The sequence below is a fragment of the Triticum dicoccoides genome, chromosome 7B (assembly GCF_002162155.2).
Source record: "Triticum dicoccoides isolate Atlit2015 ecotype Zavitan chromosome 7B, WEW_v2.0, whole genome shotgun sequence".
NCBI lineage: Eukaryota > Viridiplantae > Streptophyta > Magnoliopsida > Poales > Poaceae > Triticum > Triticum dicoccoides.
Window position 1 is genome coordinate 534,077,248 of NC_041393.1, and position 21,354 is coordinate 534,098,601.

General features: G+C 44.6%; 1 protein-coding gene across 1 annotated transcript; it reads right to left on the minus strand.

The window, feature by feature from the left end:
• Positions 1-18,170: 18,170 nt before the first annotated feature.
• LOC119336683 lies at positions 18,171-20,959 on the minus strand. The gene is made up of 4 exons (XM_037608758.1): positions 20,585-20,959; positions 19,478-19,622; positions 18,778-18,871; positions 18,171-18,681 (listed from the first exon to the last, which is right to left on the minus strand). Exons 1-4 carry the CDS (start codon positions 20,932-20,934, stop codon positions 18,359-18,361), a joined length of 912 nt encoding a protein of 303 aa, XP_037464655.1. The 5' UTR covers positions 20,935-20,959; the 3' UTR covers positions 18,171-18,358.
• Positions 20,960-21,354: the final 395 nt, after the last annotated feature.

Consider the following 21,354-nt stretch of genomic DNA (forward strand, 5'->3'; position numbering starts at 1 on the left):
GTTTGTGAGTGTACACAGGTCTATAAGTCTATGGGGAGTTTGATATTTACAGAGAAAGTCGACCCCTAAAAATGGAGTTCTTCAACTGAAGACTTTGGATTTCTGAAGACTTTCTGAAGACTTTGAAAGTAAAGAAATTGGTGTGACCTTGAAGACTTGGTAATCATTCGAGGAACATGAAGCGTGAATACTTTTGTTTTCGTAGTCTGATTTTCTCTTTCATGAGTCATAGGAAACACCGTACTGTTAAAGGGGGTCGAGGAAATACTAAGGAAAAATTTCCATGTGATGCTCAACTCAAATCCTACACCTACCAATCCCTTCGAGTGAAGCCATTGGAAATCTCGCACAGTTCAATCATATTCTTCAGTGATAGAGACGAAGTTCTTCTGGTTTCTGAGAAATTTGTTCTGACTGAAGAGTTAGGAATTCGCCAGTGCGGATTGCCTACAGAGTGAGGAACATGATAGCCCTGAGGAATTCGAACCCAAATATTCCGACCGTTGCTGTGCTACGCGCCAGCTGTCCCAAAATATCTACCCACCTAACGGTCATATTAGACAAGGGCATTTATGTCTTATCATGTCGGGCTGCTCCCTAGGCTATAAATAGCCGCCCCCCTACAACCACTAGTTGGTTGGCTGCTCCGAGAGAAACTCACACTTGTCATTTGAGAGCAACCCATCCTCCGAGGACTTTGAGTGAAAATCATCAAGTGAGGAAATCCCAAACCCAAACCTACAAAACCCCAAGTGATTGAGCATCACTGAAGAGATTGATCCTGCATGGATCCGACGCTTGTTTACTTTGAAGACTGTGCTTCTTCCAGACGGTTAGGCGTCAAGGTATAGAGCATCCAAGAAGAATTATGGATCGCCGAGTGACTGAGTTTTTGAAGGTTTAGAAGTCACCTGAAGACTTACCACGAGTGATTGGGCGAGGTCTGTGTGACTTTAGCTCAAGGAGAATATGATGAGGACTGTGTGTCCGGGACTGGGTGTCCTCGAGTTTAAATACTCAGTCGCTCCAACCAGATGTACAACTGAGACATCAGTTGGAACTGGTCTACCAAATCATTGTCTTCACCGAGCTTACTGGTTCTATTTCCTCAACTCTTTAAATTCCTCATGTATGTTGTTGTGTGCCTATTCATATCTGTTTGAAGACATTGACTGAAGACTTTCTCAATTTCCCCAGTTCTATTTGTTCAGTTTGTTCGTCTTCTTCTCTTGTGCTATCATGTGTTTACGCTTTCTGTACTCTGTGCTTGTCATCATTTCATCATGATGACTATGCTTGTGTTATGTTATGTTCCTTTCTGAGTACTAATTCCGCTGCAAGTAGTTCTTCATTTAGGAATTTCCTCACCAGCGAATTCCTAAGTGAACAATTCATAAAAATCACCTATTCACCCCCCCTCTAGTCGATATAACACACTTTCATGTCTTCACTGTCTCCGTCGTTTTTCTTCATTGGCAATATGTATATATGAGTTTATGTCCTCTACAACATTCACTTATTGCTATTTCTTCAAGTTGATCTTTTCTGCTAAGTGAATGTGATTGGCCCCTTCCCCCTCTATGCTAAACTCAACCCAATCTTTTCACAAATTCTTCATGTGCGTTCTATTTGAAACTCGTTCAAAATCTTCACTGTGTCCTTGTCAGCTGAAGAATTTGCGAAAGGAACTTTTAACTTTTCTTATCTAAATTTTTGGCCTTGCCGCTCAATCAGTTTCGCATCCCATTATAATACTTTTCTATTCACCCACGATCTCACATGATCGCCACCTCTCAGTATGTGGGTGACACATGTCAAGTGAATGAGAAGGGTCAGGGGCACGTTCGTCCTATTTCCTCGGGCGTACAGTTTTTCACTCCGACTATAAGTACCCCCTCCCCTTTCTCACTTCGTTTTTACTCCGCTCGCTCTCACTCCCACTCGAGCTTCTCAAACCCTAGCGTCGTCGCTACTTCATCGTCGCCGATAAGGAAGAGCTTCACTGCCTTGACCTCATCGCCGTCGTACTCGCTCCGGCTGCGGATTTCTTCACTCCACCGTCGTTGTAGCTATCTTCCTCTGCCGAGTCAGGGCGTGGAAGATCCGAATTGACAAACTTCACATCTATACTTTCCAGTTCGTCATGTTCTTCATCTAGGGTAATTAAAAGTTACTTTTACTACCCTCTTTGATTCAAATGTTTTCTTAAAAATCTTCAAAGGTGTTTATTCTTCAAATCCTTACACACACACTGAACACCTCACATGTCATCTGCTCTTGATTCATTTCTCTAAGCAATAATTTTTCTTCAAGATTCCTCAATTGTGTGGATCTTCGATCTATACAACTCTGGAACCTAAGACAAAGCACGCTTAGTGAAATTCTTCAAGACTTCATCTGATCAAATTTCTCAAACTTATTCTTTTAAAAAAACCTTCTGAGAATGCATATGACCTCTCCCAATTCCTCGCAACTATAATCTGTTCACAGGTACTCATGTCTGCTGCTGAATCACTAGGTTCTCATCAACTTAACTCATTTGCAGCATTCCTCACAGAAAAGTTGCATACATATTCAGAAAATTCCATTGTTCACGTTCCTCGGCTGAAGAAAATGGCTGATGGTAAGAAGCCACAAAAGGGTGGAAATAGGCCTACGGTCAATACTGCATTTGAGATCCCTGATGACTTATACAAGGATTATTGCACTCCTGATGAGGCCAAATTTGGCAAAGAGGACAAAAATCAGTGCAAGGTGCACATACAAAGGATAGGGAGGAGATGGGCATGGGAATGGAGGGAGTACAGATATGTTACTCCCAAGTATATGAAGAAATTTGCTCTCAACCCTCCATGCCCAAGACCTCCGTTGGCACCTAGCCAATTGGTAGATCCCACCAGCCTCAAGCGTGGTGAGGATTATCCTAATGAATGGGCAAAGCGCCAGGCCAAACTGGCCAAACAGGCAAAAGAAGCAGTGAGGAAATTTAATGGAGACTCTGATGCTGCTGCTACAGCTGTTGAGGCCTCTGCAAGCAAGCCTAAGAAGGCCATGCCTAAGAAGCCTGCTCACAAGCCAAGTGCTTCACCCTCAATGCCCTCACGGCCAAGTTCCTCAGCAATGCCCTCACGGCCAGATTCTTCTATGCCCTCACGGCCAATACCTCAAACTGCTCCTCCTTCTTCAAAGTCTTTGGTTCCTCCGACAAAGTCCTCAACTGATCCAACAAAATCCTTTGCACCTGTGCATCTCGCCACGTGCCAAAGGACGACATGCATCTCAATTGCCTCAGGAGCGTCTGCAAGTTCCTCTGCTGCACCAAATTCCTCAACTGGCCCCTCTCTGCTGAAGAAAAAGGCTACTCCTGGATGAGGCCCTCGACCAAGTCCTCACAAGAAGCAGGTCGCCTTTCAAGTGCAATCTAATGATGATGAGGCTTATGATGAAGAACTTGCCGAAATCATCAGAGACAGGCAGGTCAAGGCCGCTAGAGCCAAACGCAGCAATGTGCCAATGTTACCGGATCCGAAGTTGATCCTAGATTTCATTGATCTATGGCAGAAGGACCCAAACACACCTTTGCCAGAGATAAACCTCACTCCTGGTCAAAGTCATGTTCTGACTGCCTTCATGGAAGAAGAAAAATGGAAGTATGACCAAGCAAGGTCATTGAAGAAAGCGCAGTACAAGAAGCAGCGCTACCTAAAGGACAACATCCTCAATCTTTCGCCTGAGCAGCTTATTGCACTGCAAGCTGAAATCAAGAAGCTTAGCAAAGAATTTGAAGCCTACAAGGCTGACTGGAAGGGCGCCAAGGTCCGATTCGTCAACCTGACGAATACATTCACTTCAAGTGCTGCTGCTCCTGTGCGCATTGAAGTCACTCAGGCTGAAGCATCTGCACAGCCTACTGAAGAACATGCCAGCACTTCTGATGACAATCAGGCTGCTTAAGAAAATGAAAGTACGAGGGCTGATGACTGCATTCTAGCCGCTGAAGAAATTGCCAGGGCATTCACTAGCGTTGCGCCTAAAGAAAATGAAGAAGTCAGGGCAACTGCATCAGTTGTGCCTGAAGAAAATGAACCTAATTCCTCTGCTCCTCCTACACCAACACCAACACCAACGCCAACTCCAATCCTTCCATCTACATCAGATGTGAAGAAGACCAAGGCTGTAGAGCGTGCAACAATGAAGAAAAGGAAGGCATCAACTTCATCAGATTCTTCAGCTCCGAAGAAGATGAAGCCATTGACAAGCTCATTTGACAACCCAATTGATGTCGTTCCTGTCTCATCCATGCCGTCAAAGGACCTTGTTCCTTTTGATGAAGATTATGTGATTCCAAGTGAATCAGATGAAGAAGTCCCTTCTGCTGCTTTGTCAGAGCAGTTGGATAAAGAAATTGAAATAGATGCAATCCCTTCAACACCAGTTGTCTCCTCGCCTATGCCTCAGTTTACTGCTGAAGAGGCCGGCGCTGAAGAAATGGTAGATGAAGAAGTGGACATTGGCTGTACCACTCCCGTGCTGAATGATGACTTTTGGGAAAGTCAGCACCCCAACTCTCCACTGTTCACTCCACTTCAACAAATTCCTCAGTCCCCTGTTGCTACTGAAGTACAAATGGGATCTGAAGAACCTCATGCAACCCCATCTGTCCATGAAGAGATTCCAGCCACTAGTGCTGATGAAAATGTCAATGAAGAATTGATGACCCAAGCTGCAACCGAAGAAGAGCCTGAAATTCCTCAGCCTGTGGATCCTGAGATTGCGATTCCTGAGGTGATAATGCAATTGACTGATACTCCTCAGCCCAAGCCAAAGGATCCCTTCTCGAAGAAGCAGAAATTCAAGGTTGATGACTTCTTTGGCGAGCACGTGTTCTTCACTGATTATAATCCTTATGACTCTGCTCGTCTTAGAAGGAAGCGCTTTTGGACTGCCAGCCAGGCCAATTTCTATTCTTCACTGCTTTTCAACAAAGATAAAGTCTTCGACCATGAGCATATTCCTCACATGGATATGGAATCAATGTCTTGCTTCTCTCCAATCCTCAGAGTGATTCACGATGCATGACTGCTCAACTTTTTCTCTGACATTGTTGATTGGAATGAAGAGCTTATTCTTCAGTTCTATGCAACGCTGCACATCACAGGTGATGCTAATGATATCAACACTTGGGTGTTGGACTGGATGACCGAGAATACTCATTATAAGGCACCGACATCTGAATTACTTCATGCCCCGCCAATCAGTCCTCCACCTGAAGGTGCTCGTTGTCTGTACCAAGAACCTGAACTTACTGCTCACTAAATGCAAGTGTTAATGAAGCCTCTGAAGCCCGGCAATCCCCAAGGACCAAATTCCTCGTGAAGGAATTACTGTATGTGCCAAGAACAGTCTATCACATTCTGACGAAGACTTTGAGTCCTATCAAAGGCCACAACTCATCTGATGAGGACATTGTTGGCATCATGAAGAATCTGCTATTCAACATCATGCATGGCATCCCTGTCAATTATCATGACTTCTTCATGAGGACTCTGGCAAATGTTGTTGTTTCTCCATTTGAGCTGAAGCCTTATGCTCCTTGGATCATGAGATTCATCAGAACAAGGACTTCACTCAACTACAAAGCTGATACACTCAACCATGGCAGCTACTTGCCCCCTATTGAAGTCCTCAAGCAGACATTTTCCTCAGCTGATGAAAAGGGCAAGGCCACTACTACTTTTGATGAAGGCATTCGTCCATTGGATGGTCAGTTTCGCAAAGCTGCATCTTATTCCACCAATGATGACTCTGCCACACATGATTCTGCTGCCAATGCACCCAAGTCAAATCCTCAAGCCACTACTCCTCGTGTGATGACTGATCGTGAGCTGCTTCTTAGTCTTCACCAGAAGGTGGATCGAAACCACAAATGGGTTAAGCGTCAGTTTGGTTCTATTCTTCACAACATGACTTCTACACATAATGCAGTGAAGAAAAACCATTACTACCTCCGTGAAGTCTTTGATCGCACGTGGGCTATTCTGTCACATCTATATGGTGAAGAAGATTTGAAGCAAATGGGCTTCAAGGATGATTTTGACTGGTCTGCTCCTCCATCGAAGAAATACAAGAGGGTCAAGGTTCCTCCCTTGGTAGCCAGGTCATATTCTTCATCATGAGACACAGACGAGTATGAAGATTTGGACGACACAGCGGCAGGTCCTACAACGACACACGACCCCATCAACGCTGGCGCTCCTCCATCATCATGATATTCTTCAGGGGCGTTAGTCCTCATTTTCATCCCTTTTGGTCATTCGATGACAAAGGGGGAGAAATTTGAGTTAGTCTTCAAGCGGGTCTATCTTATATGGGCGTTTTTTTGCTAAGTTACTACTCTCGTTCTTCTGATGACTTTGCTGGATCGACTTGTAAACTTAAACTCTATGGTGGTCTGATACTTTTGCTGAGTTCTTATGCATGCTTATTCCTCATTAATGTCAATGCACGCATGCTGAATTACATCAGTCACCATATTTCATCATGCATTTCAAATTCTTCATATTATATGTCAAATGCGTGTATGAATTACAAGATATAGGGGGAGATCTCCATGATTATACTCTTCAAGTGTGCATTGCTTCAAAAGCAAATTCCTCACTATGCACATCTTCAGGGGGAGTTCTTCTATATCTTGCAATCAAATTCCTCAATATCAGTATTTACACTTCATATGTTTATCCCCGTTGAAAACTTAACCTATATTGTCATCAATCACCAAAAAGGGGAAGATTGTAAGTGCATCTAGTGCCCCTTAGTGATTTTGGTGTATTGAAGACTTACAGATTAAGGGACTGATGCGTTTGTGAGTGTACATAGGTCTATAAGTCTATGAGGAGTTTGATAATTACAGAGAATGTCGACCCCTAAAAATGAAGTTCTTCAACTGAAGACTTTGGATTTCTGAAGACTTTCTGAAGACTTTGAAAGTGAAGAAATTGGTGTGACCTTGAAGACTTGGAATTCATTCGAGGAACATGAAGCGTGAAGACTTTGTTTTCGTAGTTTCTTTTTTCTCTTTCTTGAGTCATAGAAAATACCATACTGTTAAAGGGGGTCGAGGAAATACTAAGGAAAAATTTCCATGTGATGCTCAACTCAACATCCTATACCTACCAATCCCTTCGAGTGAAGCCATTGGAAATCTCATACAGTTTAGTCAATTTCTTCAGTGACAGAGACGAAATTCTTCTAGTCGCTGAGGAATTTGTTCTGACCGAGGAGTTAGGAATTCGCCAGTGCGGATTGCCTACACAGTGAGGAACATGATAGCCCTGAGGAATTTGAGAGCCAAAATTCAGACCGTTGCTGTGCTACGCGCCAGCTGTCCCAAAATATCTACCCACCTAACGGTCATATCATTGAAGGGCATTTATGTCTTATCATGTCGGGCTGCTCCCAAGGCTATAAATAGCCGCCCCCTACAACCACTAGCTGGTTGGCTGCTCCGAGAGAAACTGACACTTATCATTTGAGAGCATCCCATCCTCCAAGGACTTTGAGCGAAAATCATCAAGTGAGGAAAACCCAAACTCAAACACCTTCAAACCCAAAGTGATTGACCATCACTGAAGAGATTGATCATGCGTGGATCCGACGCTTGTTTCCTTTGAAGACTATGCTTCTTCCAGACGGTTAGGCGTCAAGGTCTAGAGCATCCAAGAGGAATCGTGGATCGCCGAGTGGTCGAGTTTGTGAAGGTTTGGAAGTCACCTGAAGACTTACCACGAGTGATTGGGCGAGGTTTGTGTGACTTTAGCTCAAGGAGAATACGGTGAGGACTGTGTGTCCTCAGGTTTAAATACCTAGCCGCTCCAACCAGATGTACAACTGAGACAGCAATTGGAACTGGTCTACCAAATCATTGTCTTCACCGAGCTTACTGGTTCTATTCCCTCAACTCTTTCAATTTCTCATGTCACTTGTTGCGTGCTTGTTCATATCTATTTGAAGACTTTGACTGAAGACTTCCTCAATTTCCTCAATTCAATTTTTTCAGTATGTCCGTCTTCATCTTGTGTTATCCTGTGTTTACGCTTTTTGTACTCTGTGCTTGTCTTTATTTCATCATGATGACTATGCTTGTGTTCTGTTATGTTTACTTCTGAGTACTTATTCCGCTGCAAGTAGTTCTTCGCTAAGGAATTTCCTCACTAGCAAATTCCTCAGTGAAGAATTCATAAAAATCGCCTATTCACCCCCCCCTCTAGTCGATATAACGCACTTTCAGGATGCAATGCTTATGTCAAGAAACTTCAACCTGAAAAGCTCGAACCCAAGTCGGAAAAATGTGTCTTCATAGGATACCCTAAGGAAACCATAGGGTATACCTTCTACCTCAGATCCGAAGGCAAGATCTTTGTTGCCAAGAACAGATCCTTTCTGGAGAAAGAGTTTCTCTCGAAAGAAGTAAGTGGGAGGAAAGTAGAACTTTATGAAGTACTGCCTCTTGAACCGGAAAGTAGCGCAGCTCAGGAAGATGTTTCTATGGTGCCTGCACCGACTAGACAGGAAGTTAATGATGATGATCAAGGAACTTCGGATCAAGTTGCTACTGAACTTCATAGATCCACAAGGACACGTTCCACACGAGAATGGTATGGCAACCCTGTCCTGGAAATCATGTTGTTAGACAACGGTGAACCTTCAAACTATGAAGATGCGATGTCGGGCCCATATTCCAACAAATGGCTTGAAGACATGAAATCTGAGATCGGATCCATGTATGAAAACAAAGTATGGACTTTGACAGACTTGCCCAATGATCGGCGAGCCATAGAAAATAAATGGATCTTTAAGAAGAAGACTGACGCGGATGGTAATGTGTCCATCTATAAAGCTCGGCTTGTCACTAAGAGTTATTGACAAGTTCAAGGGGTTGACTACAATGAGACCTTCTCACCCGTAGCGAAGCTGAAGTCCGTCCGAATCATGTTAGAAATTGTCGCATTCTATGATTATCAGATATGGAAAATGGACGTCAAAACGACATTCCTTAACGGTTTCCTTAAGGAAGAATTGTATATGATGCAGCCGGAAGGTTTTGTCAATCATAAGAATGCTAACAAGGTGTGCAAGCTCCAGCGCTCCATCTATGGGCTGGTGCAAGCATCTCGGAGTTGGAACATTCGCTTTGATGAAATGATCAAAGCGTTTGGGTTCATGCAGACTTATGGAGAAGCCTGCGTTTACAAGAAAGTGAGTGGGAGCTCTGTAGCATTTCTCATATTATATGTGGATGACATACTATTGATGGGAAATGATATAGAGCTTTTGGAAAGCATAAAGGCCTACTTGAATAAGTGTTTTTCAATGAAGGACCTTGGAGAAGCTGCTTACATATTAGGCATCAAGATCTATAGAGATAGATCGAGATGCCTCATCGGTCTTTCACAAAGCACATACCTTGATAAGATATGGAAGACGTTCAATATGGATCAGTCCAAGAAGGGGTTCTTGCCTGTTTTGCAAGCTGTGAAATTGAGCATGGCTCAATGCCCGACCTTGGCAGAAGATAGAGAAAAGATGAGTGTCATCCCCTATGCCTCAGCCATAGGGTCTATTATGTTTGCCATGCTGTGTACCAGACCTGATGTGAACCTTGCCGTAAGTTTGGTAGGGAGGTACCAAAGTAATCCCGGCATGGAACATTGGACAGCGGTCAAGAATATCCTGAAGTACCTGAAAAGGACTAAGGATATGTTTCTTGTTTATGGAGGTGACGAAGAGCTGGTCGTAAAGGGTTACGTCGATGCTAGCTTCGACACAGATCTAGATGAATCCAAGTCACGAACCGGATATGTGTATATTTTGAATGGTGGGGCAGTCAGCTGGTGCAGTTGCAAGCAAAGCGTCGTGGCGGGATCTACATGTGAAGCGGAGTACATGGCAGCCTCGAAGACAGCACATGAAGCAATCTAGATGGAGGAGTTCATTACCGACCTAGGAGTTATTCCCAATGTGTCGGGCCCGACGGCTCTCTTCTGTGACAACACTGGAGCTATTGCCCTTGCCAAGGAGCCCAGGTTTCACAAGAAGACCAGGCAAATCAAGCGTCGCTTTAACTCCATTCATGAAAATGTTCAAGATGGAGACATAGATATTTGTAAAGTGCATACGGATCTGAATGTCACACATCCGTTGACTAAACCTCTTCCACGAGCAAAACTTGATCAACACCAGAACTCTATGGGTGTTCGATTCATCACAATGTAACTAGATTATTGACTCTAGGTGCAAATGGGAGACTGTTGGAAATATGCCCTAGAGGCAATAATAAAATGGTTATTATTATATTTCCTTGTTCATGATAATTTTCTATTGTTCATGCTATAATTGTATTAACCGAAAACCGTAATACTTGTCTGAATACATAGACCACAACATGTCCCTAGTGAGCCTCTAGTTGACTAGCTCGTTGATCAATATATAGATGGTTATGGTTTCCTAACCATGGACATTGGATGTCGTTGATAACGGGATCACATCATTAGGAGAATGATGTGATGGACAAGACCCAATCCTAAGCATAGCATAAGATCGTGTAGTTCGTTTGCTAAGAGCTTTTCTAATGTCAAGTATCATTTCCTTAGACCATGAGATTGTGCAACTCCTGGATACCGTAGGAATGCTTTGGGTGTACCAAACGTCACAACGTAACTGGGTCGCTATAAAGGTTCACTATAGGTATTTCCGAAAGTGTCTGTTGAGTTGGCACAAATCGAGACTGGGATTTGTCACTCCGTATGACAGAGAGGTATCTCTGGGCCCACTCGGTAATGCATCATCATAATGAGCTCAATGTGACTAAGAAGTTAGTCACAGGATCATGCATTACGGAACGAGTAAAGAGACTTGCCGGTAACGAGATTGAACGAGGTATTGGGATATCGATGATCGAATCTTGGGGAAGTAACATACCGATTGACAAAGGGAATTGTATACAGGATTGATTGAATCCCCGACATCGTGGTTCATCTGATGAGATCATCGTGGAACATGTGCGAGCCAACATGGGTATCTAGATCCCGTTGTTGGTTATTGGCCGGAGAGATTTCTCGGTCATGTTTGCATGATTCCCGAACCCGTAGGGTCTACACACTTAAGGTTCGGTGACGCTAGATTTGTTATGGGAAATAGTATGTGGTTACCAAATGTTGTTCGGAGTCCCAGATGAGATCCCGGACGTCACGAGGAGTTCCAGAATGGTCCTGAGACAAAGTTATATATATTGGAAGTCCTTATTTGGTCACCGGAAGTGTTCGGGGGTTTATCGGTATTGTACCGGGACCACCGAAAGGGTTCCGGGGGTCCATCGGGAGGGTCCACCTGCCCCGGAGGGCCCTATGGACTGAATATGGAGGGGAACCAGCCCCTAGGTAGGCTGGGCACCAACCCCCCTAGGGCCGATGCGCCTAGGGTTGGGGAGGGAACCCTAAAGGGGGCGCCCCCCTTAGCTTGGGGGGCAAGCCTTCCCCCTTGCCCCCCCTCTAGATCCATCTGGAGGGGGACGCCCCCCACTCTCGCTTGCCCCTATAAATAGAGGGGAGGTGGGAGGGCTTCCGCACCCTTCCCCTAGCGCGGACCTCCCCCTCTCCAACACCACCTCCTCCTCCGTAGTGCTTGGTGAAGCCCTGTGGGAGAACTGCAAGCTCCACCACCACGTCGTCGTGCTGCCGGAGCTCTCACTCAACTTATCCTCTCCCCTTGATGGATCAAGAAGGAGGAGACGTCCCAGGGCTGTATGTGTGTTGAACGCGGAGGCGCCGTCCGTTCGGTGTTAGATCGGATCTTCCGTGATTTGAATCACCGCGAGTATGGCTCCATCATCCGCGTTATAGTAACGCTTCTGCTTAGTGATCTTCAAAGGTATGAAGATGCACATCATCTCTCTCTCTCTCTCTCTTGTTGGTAGAATCTCCTAGATTGATCTTGGTGATACGTAGGAAAATTTTGAATTATTACTACGTTCCCCAACAGTCTGACCCAGAGGAGAGTTACACCCAGCGCAAGAACCGGATCCAGTGGATCAAAAGATATTGGGCAGAGCAATGGTTCAAATACAGGTTTGTAACACCTGAATATGTTGAAAAGAATGCCATCAAGCGCCCATGGGGTGACTGTCTGTACCGCGGCTTGGTGACAAAGAACAAAGCTGAAGCTATTGAACAAGGGTTCTAACCCTGTATGGCCAGAGGACCATAGCTTGAGAATGTCGACCCATCTTCTCTCTTATGGTGTCGTGAAGACAATCTTTTCAAGCACAACTTCTAGTTTGCAAAAGATTCTGCTGTCAAGAACCAAAAGGATTTTGGCCTCAACTTCAACCTTGGCCGCTCCGCTCCAAGACCAGATGGGACTCGTGAAGCAAATGAGAACGAGATTGGCCCCTTCGCCAACTTTGACAGGCTTCTGTCTCATATTGCTGCCTAGAGAGCTGCTATGGAGCAATCTGCTGAAGAAGCTGATTCTGGTGATGCTCCATCACCACCAAAGCAGAAGAAGAAGGCAAAAGCTTCAAAGCCATCTGCCTCTGCTGCACCAAAATCTTCAACCAGGAAGCCACTGAATACTGCACCGCCTGAATCTAGTGTGGAGTCTAAAGATTTATCTCGCGTGTCCAAGAGAACCAAGAAGTCATTGCCCAAGAAGGCCATTGGGCAACCCCTCACTCCTGCTGCCATTCTGCGCAACGAGGAAGACACCATTGATTTGTGTAGCGATGAAGATCTTGGTGATGAAGCTCTTGAGATGCTGATCAAGAGTAAGCAAAGAGGCGGAGATCTTCAGTGATCTGCTCCTCTTTGATATTGACATCTTGAACAACTTCATTGATGAATGGTTTGACGACCAGAACATTGGCATCGACAGTTTGCAGCTGCCAGTGGGCATCAGCATCACATTCCACTCTGCAATTGCTAATGAGTTGGCCCTGGCACAGAAACTTGTCGAGCTCAAGAACAAAACTGACTATGAGAAGGCCCATTTCAAGAAGAACATGCACAAGCTCAGTGTGGCAGATGTGCAAATCTTCAAGAAGATGCTGAATGACCTCAAGACTAAATTCTATAAGAAGCGTGAAGAAGCCAAAGGCTCTCGAGAACGCATGAAGTCTTATGCTCAGAAATGTGTGCAAGCACACAATGAAGCTGAAAAGAGGAAAGCTCTTGGGCGTCCTGGCATTGATCCCAGAATGGCTGCTAAGAAGAGCAAAAAGCATGCTGAAGCAAATCCTGACACTGCAAGGCAGGGACAACCTAGCATTGTCTTCCCTGCCAGTATGACTGGCTCGAAGCCAAAGGTCCCTTCAGTTGCTTTTGAGCATAAAAGACTAGGCATGCTAAAGCAGAAGCCAGGAAGAGGAAGCACAAGGATACATCTGATGCTGCCCCTTCCAAGAAAAAGCTGAAGACTAAGGGATCTAAGTCTTCAAAAAAGAAATCGTGCTGCTGCCCCTGAGCCCCTTGTTGTTGATCAAGTCATTCTTGAAGAGAATGTGATCGTTCCTAACCCTCCGGTCATTGACCAAATGGAGGTTGAAAACAATGAGGCTGCCACCAACACTGCTACTGAAGCCAATGACCCTGTCATGGCTGAAGACAATGTGGAGCCTGAAGCCAATGTGAATGCTGAAGCTTCTGTGACTCCGGTCCTCACTAACGGAGTTGTTCCTCCACCACGGCCTCACACCATGGAAACGGCTTTTAATCGTGAAGGGCAGCTGATCACAGTTTGCTGGCCAATTATGATTCCCCCTACCGCTCCAAGACCACAATATGACTATCATGTGGAGCACATGCCTCTAGTTCAGAAGCCAAAGCCGCGTCTGCCAAGGCTCCCAAGTGCTGTCACTACACATGGATCTTTCAGCGTGCTCAGTTTCAGAGAAGACAATACATTCTTTGACAGTGCCAAGAACCCCTACAAGAAGCCAAGAATCTCATCTGACAGATTTTGGAGCCACCAACAGCGAAGCTATTACTCTTGCATTCTATACAATCAAGACGGAATTTTTCCGCACAGGCGTCTGGATTGTGATGCTATGGCTGGGCTGCCATGTCTGGAAGAAGCCCTTGAATGCTTCAGGGGTGTTAGTCTTCTAGCATTTGTCACTGATAAAGAGCACTGGAATGAAGATCTCCTACTGCAGTTCTATGCCACCTTACACATTCGAGGTTATAACAGGGATCCGAAGACATGGATCCTTGAGTGGATGACAGGTGATGTGCATCATGAAGCCAAAGCTCAAGATATCATCGAGCTGACTTCCCTGCCCACTCTAGGTGAGCTGTATGAACCTGGTTGTTGGCTTTATCAGAATGAACTGCAGAGCATATTTCATAAGCCTGAGCCGAACATGAGCCAAATGCTTAGCATGATGAAGCCTTTACCCCAAGACGCTGAATATCCAAAGGAATTCTTTGTTGAGGACCTCGAGTATCTGCCATGCACAGTATATCACATTCTGAGGCATACTCTCTAGCCCATCAAAGGCTATTCATCTGAAGCCAAACTTGAAGGATCCATGAAGACTTTGGTGTTCTATATCGTCAATGGCATCAGATTCAACACTCAGGTTTTTTTCATTAGACAACTTGCTGCTTCCGGGATTGATTTGTTTGGTCTGAAGTTCTATGCTCCATGGGTGATGCGGTTGATTAAGCTTCATTCAACTATTAACTATCGGTCCTCAGCACACAATCACATTCTCTTCTTGCATGAGGTTGATATGTCTGTTGAAGCCATCTACCCTGAGCCTGCAAAGAAGCCCCTCCATCTTTGGAATGCTGAGTTCCGGAGCTTCGCACAGCGCATTGATGGTGTTCATGTGCCAAATGTTGCAACTCATACCTATCCCTTGGCTGGAAACCTACGCCTAATGTATCGTGCAAACATTGAAGCCACTGCAAGCACCAGTGCCCAAAGGCCTCAGAAGCGTCCACATGTTCTCAATGACCGTGATCTTCTAGTGGCCTTACATCAAAAGCAGGACAAGCATCATGATTGGCTAAAGCGTCAGATGAAGAGTCTCTTGGTGGATGTCAATCGAATTCACAACTTAGCCACCAAGAACTCATTTGTTGCTCATGAAGCTTGTCGCCGTTCCTGGAAGAGTCTCACTTTGCTCTGCGATGAAGATGAACTTCGTGTAGATGGCTTCACTGAACATTTCAAGTTTGACTCTAGGCCTCCTCAAAATGCAAGTTGGCATCGCACACCCTCCATTGAAGATTCTGAGTACTCATCCTCGGCTGCAACTGTTGTTGCCAGAGTTGTCGATGAAGAAGATGACGCCACTTCGCCTGCTCTCACTGCTCAGCATAATGATGCTGCACTAGGCCCGTCTGCACCACCAAACTCCAACGTCAACCCTGCTGCTCCAACTTCGTCTCCACCTGGGAACTAGTAGATACACTATGTCTTCAAACCTTTTTGTTTCTTACTGACAAAAGGGTGAGAAGCATATGAGTTGATAGTCTTCAAGCGAGTCCATATGGGTGGTTTCTTGATTTTTTGCTAAGTACTTACAACTCTTGTTCTGAACTTTTGGCTTTTGAGTTGTAACACTTAAACTTGATGGTCGTCTGCTATTTTTGCTACCACTTTGTGATGCGATGATAAATTCTGCATGAAGTCATTCTGCGGACGCCCATTTTCCATTATGCATATCATTATCTTCTTATATGCATGATGCATTGTCTTCACACTTTGAATATGGCCTCCACAAAGCAAAACCTGCCATGTGCATTTGCATTCAAAAGCAAATCATTTATATGCACATCTTCAGGGGGAGCGTTGTCATATGTATGAAGACAATACTCACGACACTGAACTTTCATATACTTTTATCCCCGTTGAAAACTTCAACCAGTTTGTCATCAATCACCAAAAAGGGGGAGATTGTAAGTGCATCTAGTGCTACCCCTAGTTGTTTTGGAATATTGACAACAAACGTGGTTGAGGGACTAATGTGTTTGTGAGAATTGCACGATAACACATGAAGTGTCCCTCATTGATTCGGTTTACCTACCAGAGATGACCCCTAAAAATGTGTGAAGACATTGAAGACAATGGTGGTTCGTGAAGACATTCACGACGAAGATTATGACGAGTGAATCCATTCACTTGAAGACTATGGAGTGCGAAGACATAGTTGTTTCGTAGTTTCCTTTTCTTCTTATTGATTCATAAGAACCACCGTACTGTTAAGTGGGGTCCAAGTGAACAAATTCAGAGTGACTGAGGTGATACTCAACCAAATCCTATGTCTTCAAGCGAAGACAATGAGAGCAAATCTTATACAGAGCTGGATGAGTCAGCTTCGCTTATAGCCCAAGCTAAGCTGCCGCGTGTGTTTGAAATCTGACCGTTGGACAGGTGTCAGTTCCTTAGTGACCCAGTGTCATTTTGGACAAATCAGGTCGGGTTGCCTCCTGGCTATAAATAGCCCACCCCCTACACCATAAATTGGTGGCTGCTCAGAGTTAGTGCACAGCTTCTGTCGTTTGAGAGCAACCCACCTCCGAAGCATTTGAGAGAGAAATCCTTGTGAGGACAAAGCCCAAAACACCTAGAGCCAAAGAGTGTTAGGCATCACTGAAGTCTTTCTGTCTGAGTGACCTAAAGACTTATTACACTTGAGGACTGTGAATCCTCCAACCGGTTAGGCGTCGCGTTCTGAGCATCCAAGAGTCATTGTGGATTGCCGGTGAACGAAGTCTATGAAGGTTTGGAAGTCCACGTTGAAGACTTACCAGAGTGATTGGGCGAGGAGTGGGTGTCCTTAGCTCAAGGTTAATAAGGTGAAGACACAGTCTTCTGAGTTCAATCTCAGCCTCCCTAACCAGACATATAGTTGTCACAACAGCTGGAACTGGTCTACCAAATCCTTGTCTTCACCAAGCAACTGGTTCTATCCCTTTCTCTCCTTACTTTACATTTTGTCTTCGTGAAGTCATTGCTTGACTGCCTGATTCATTTGACTTCATTGTGTGAAGACTTTTATCTGTTTAGCTTCGTACTATCTTCCATACTGATCATGTCTACCTAGTTGCAGTTAGTCTTCGTGCTTTCCCTATATTGTATGCTTGACTGATGCTTGCCTAGTGTAGTCTTCATTCCGCTGCTTACTATATAGGCTCAGTTTACCTGTTTGTCTTCAAAGCCACCGTGTTTTGAAGACTTTCATAAAAATCGCCTATTCACGCCCCCGCCCCCTCTAGTCGATAACTAGCACTTTCACCATCTCCTCCAACGACTTCACCGTCATCTCCATCACCATCTTCTGTGTTTGGCTAGAGACTTCAACATCCATAAAACTCTGTAATCCATAATGACTTTTCGACCACTGTTTTCACAAGATTCTGAGTCTAGCGTCATCGGAGGGCGTGTGGAGGTGTTTCTCCTACGGATCTCGTGGGATTTGATTTGATGTTGCTCTCCGATGGATCTCCGTAGATCTAGCCTTCGTTTGAGTGTCTACATATTGGATCCTCCGATTCACGTTTCTTTTCTTCGGTGGCGGTTGATGTTCTGGTGCATTGGTCTTATTGGACCTTAGCACGATGACTTCACGACTGTCTATTACAACAAATTTTGCCTGACTTCGATAAGGGAGGGACAATGACAACGACATGCGTTTGACTCGCTCCAATGCTTGTAATTGTTGCTAGATAGTCTACGAACCTAGATGTGATTTTGTTGTTGCTAGGTAGTCTACGAACCTAGATATGATTTCAGTTATTTCTGATGTTCATTATGGTGCCATGGAAGATGATGAATTTGATCGGAAGTTTTTCCTTGAAAAAATGACATGTCTCTTTAATTTGGAAGGCTACCAATTCCTCGTGGTAGAAGTTGAGTCGTGTTGCTCCATGACGAAGAAGACTTCGGCGCCCTTAAAGAGTTGAGTGTATTTCCCAATTTATAAAAGAAAGTTTTTAAGGGGTTGCTCCGTGACAAAGAAGACTTGGCACCCTTATAACAAGTTGTGTATTTCCCAATTTATAGAATAAAGTTTTGTAATGGGTTAATATATTGCCTATGGCCTTTTCAGAGGAAGAAAAATGATCACACCTCTAACACAGATAAAGTATCCATGCTTCAGCGTAGCATTACCAATTAGCCAGGAGCATAGCATGTCTTTATTAAACTGGTCTCAACACTCGGAAGTTTTAACTGACACAGTACGGCAGGAGACACACGCTGTCCAATACATCCATAGTTCATCATAACACGAGTTATTTTCGACAGATTTAAGGACCAATAGGCATCAAGAGCGTCCGAACTTTGTAGTATATGTTCATGCCCTCTTGAACAGAACAACTAGGATGACCGCCATGGCAAGAGCCATGAAAGATCCACCAGCCGCCATCTCCGCGAACGAAGGCTTTTTAGAGGATGAGCCCGGTCCAGCCTCGGCTTCTGCCGGGTTGTGGAACAGGTCTTGGAAAAAGTTGGTTATGTTGTCAACCATCTCCATCATCGTCTTCTTCGCATTGTCCACAAAGTCCGACAAAGGTGAGGCAGTGGGTAGTGCATATTCTGGGGATGCCTCTTCAAATTTCTCCGGTGACTCTACTGAGTCAGTAGAGTCAGTGCCCTCAGGAAAAGTATTGACCAGAGCTGTATCACAAGATAAGATATTAATGGTCATACAATACACAAAGAAAAACTATGTGCAAGATGTAACTTTTGAGGTTAGGACAAGGTGAAACATACTTTGCTGGTGACTCTTGTAAAATTCCATAACCCTCTCATTCTTCAACACCGCGTCCCACACATTTTTATCTGATGCAAGCGAGGCAACAACGCTCTGGAGATCAAGATAAAAAAGCGTAAGTGAAAGAAACAGGATATCAGAACTGAGAACTGACTCAGCTCAACTATATCTCATTGTGCTACATAAAATTAATTACTTGACATAAATTATCTAATGAGTGCGTACTTCTGAAAACTATGCAACCAAAAGATGAAAATAATTCATTAACACTGTGAACTAAATGTTGATATGCTACATACAAATTTACCTGACACCAAATATCTAATGACAAGGTGCCATGTTTTCTGGAACGATGCAACTAAAAAGATGGAAATTCATTCCATACAGATATCATTAACACTACACTGCAACACTCATATACAAACTAAATGTACCTATTAACATACCAAAATTATCAAAGGAAACATCATAAAGCAACGATAACAAGCTATAAATTGATTGATGACTAACACAGAATGACGTCAACAGTCAACACAACAAATCCTCGGTGATAACAGGTGCATTCAATTTGACCCAAGTGTCTCTTTTCAAAAGCAACTTCACTAACATTTGCGAGTATACAAAGCCAACAACAGAGAAATAACAGTCCAATCCATATAGATGATAGTAACAACTGATTGAAGCAATGCAATTACAGACCTGAGCCTCTGGGCTTGATTTTAACAATGTAAAAGCCTGCACTACATGTCCCGGCATAGCAGGAATTAATGCATCGGCTCCCAGCTTGCTAAGCTCTTGATCATGTTCCTTAACAACTTCTACTGGAGTCTCTTTAAAATAAACCCTACAAACAATCATTTTGTAAGGCTTCAGAACATTTGGATATAATAACATAATATGTAGATGAAGAAAAAGGCAATACGTGCAAGTGCAACAAATTCTAAAACATAAAGGTAGCAAAAACTTGAATGTAAACAAACACAACATTTGTACTTGATGCACATAGGGTTTTCTCCTGCAATATACAAGAGAACTGAAGGGACAGAGTTGTACAGATGCGACGATATCTTAGCCTGTTCAAGGTTAGCTTGTTAAATGAACAAACATGAATTGGTCAACTGGAGTAACGTACAGGAAACAAACTGGAGTCGCCTTCATTTATTTACTACTCCCTCCGTAAAGGGATAGAAGAACGTTTAGATCACTAAAGTAGTGATCTAAACAGTCTTATATTTCTTTACAGAGGGAGTACTCACTAATATATTGGGGAAGTGATGTCTTGAGTTCTTAGTGATAACTGAAGAACGGAGTAACAGATTTAAAACACAAACGGTCCTTCAAACTTCATGACATATTTTTTTTCCTTTTGACAGTGATAAAACTAGTTATGATTTGATACTTCTGGAGTGAAAATGGAACAATCCCCTCAACTGCACCATAATTGACCCATCACATACAAGATCAACATAAATTTCACGTCGTAGAAGAGATTCTTCTCTTTATCGCGAAGTACTGAAGTAGATACAGTTATAGTGTAGTGCGGGTAGAGTATTTTACTTATTTGCCTTGTAAGCATCCCTGTAAGTGCCCAAGCAAATTTAAGCAGTATAGAATCCAATTCCTAAACCCTCACAAATCAACTTGGTACCATCAAATCAGGACGTGCATATTATCAAGAGAGCATAAAGCTTCTTAATATTCCAGACCATCGCCCAAAGCAATCAGAAGAAAGAAAATCATTTGCCCTCGAGAAAACCGATCGATCTCCAACTCGACAAATCCCGACAAGAAATGCATAAAAGTCACCTGTCAATAGCTTCCCGGAGCTCGGCGGTGGCCTCCTCGGCCTCCTCCCGCGACGGCGGGGCGAACACCAGCCTCGGCCCCCCGACCACCGCCACGTCCGCCTCGGACGCCGACTCGGACCTCCAGTCCGCGAACTCCCAGTCGTCCACCTCCCAGGACGCCCACTGCGACCCGGCCGGCGCCACCGCGGGGATCTCCCCGGCCGCGGACAGCAGCGGCGCCGCCGCGGCGGCCTCGGCGGCGGGGGCCGTGGCGAAGGACGGGGCGACGTTGCGGAAGCGTCCCGCCGCCGCCGCGGCGCCCCCAGCGAGGCCGACCTTCGCGGCGGTGCGCATGACGCCTCCTCCCATGGCTGATGGCTCTCTCCTCTTTCGGTCGCGTCTCGCCTCTCCTCTCCTCTCCTCTGCGCTCTCCCCCTTTCGTTTCTACCGTCCGAAAAAATCGGGGGGCAATTGCAAAAGAGACCTGGTGCTTTTCTAAGCTGGCTCGTATAAGCCTTCTCTCGTGTCAGACAAGTGTAGGAAGGTGCGTGTTATGAAATAAAATATTGTTTGGGGTGTTTCGTGTGAGTATACTGTGAAGGGAGGGAGGCGGTAGGGTGAGAAAGTGGATAAGACAGGGCTTCTCTCAGATTAAAGAAAATGAAAAAAAAGGGAACAGCGCTTGACTTCGATACGAAGTTATCCAGACGCGAATAGATAGAGTGCGAATGACACGCGGGGCCACGTGTAAGAACACAGCTGCCGACCTTTTCTTGTCCTTTTCTTCTT

Excerpts from the sequence above, each read along its gene's own strand:
- LOC119336683 (XM_037608758.1), bottom strand. The coding sequence starts at position 20,934 with ATGGGAGGAGGCGTCATGCGCACCGCCGCGAAGGTCGGCCTCGCTGGG. Across the intron at positions 19,623-20,584 it reads CTCCGGGAAGCTATTGACAG|GGTTTATTTTAAAGAGACTC; the intron begins GTGACTTTTATG and ends GATTGTTTGTAG. Across the intron at positions 18,682-18,777 it reads TTACAAGAGTCACCAGCAAA|CTCTGGTCAATACTTTTCCT; the intron begins GTATGTTTCACC and ends CTTGTGATACAG.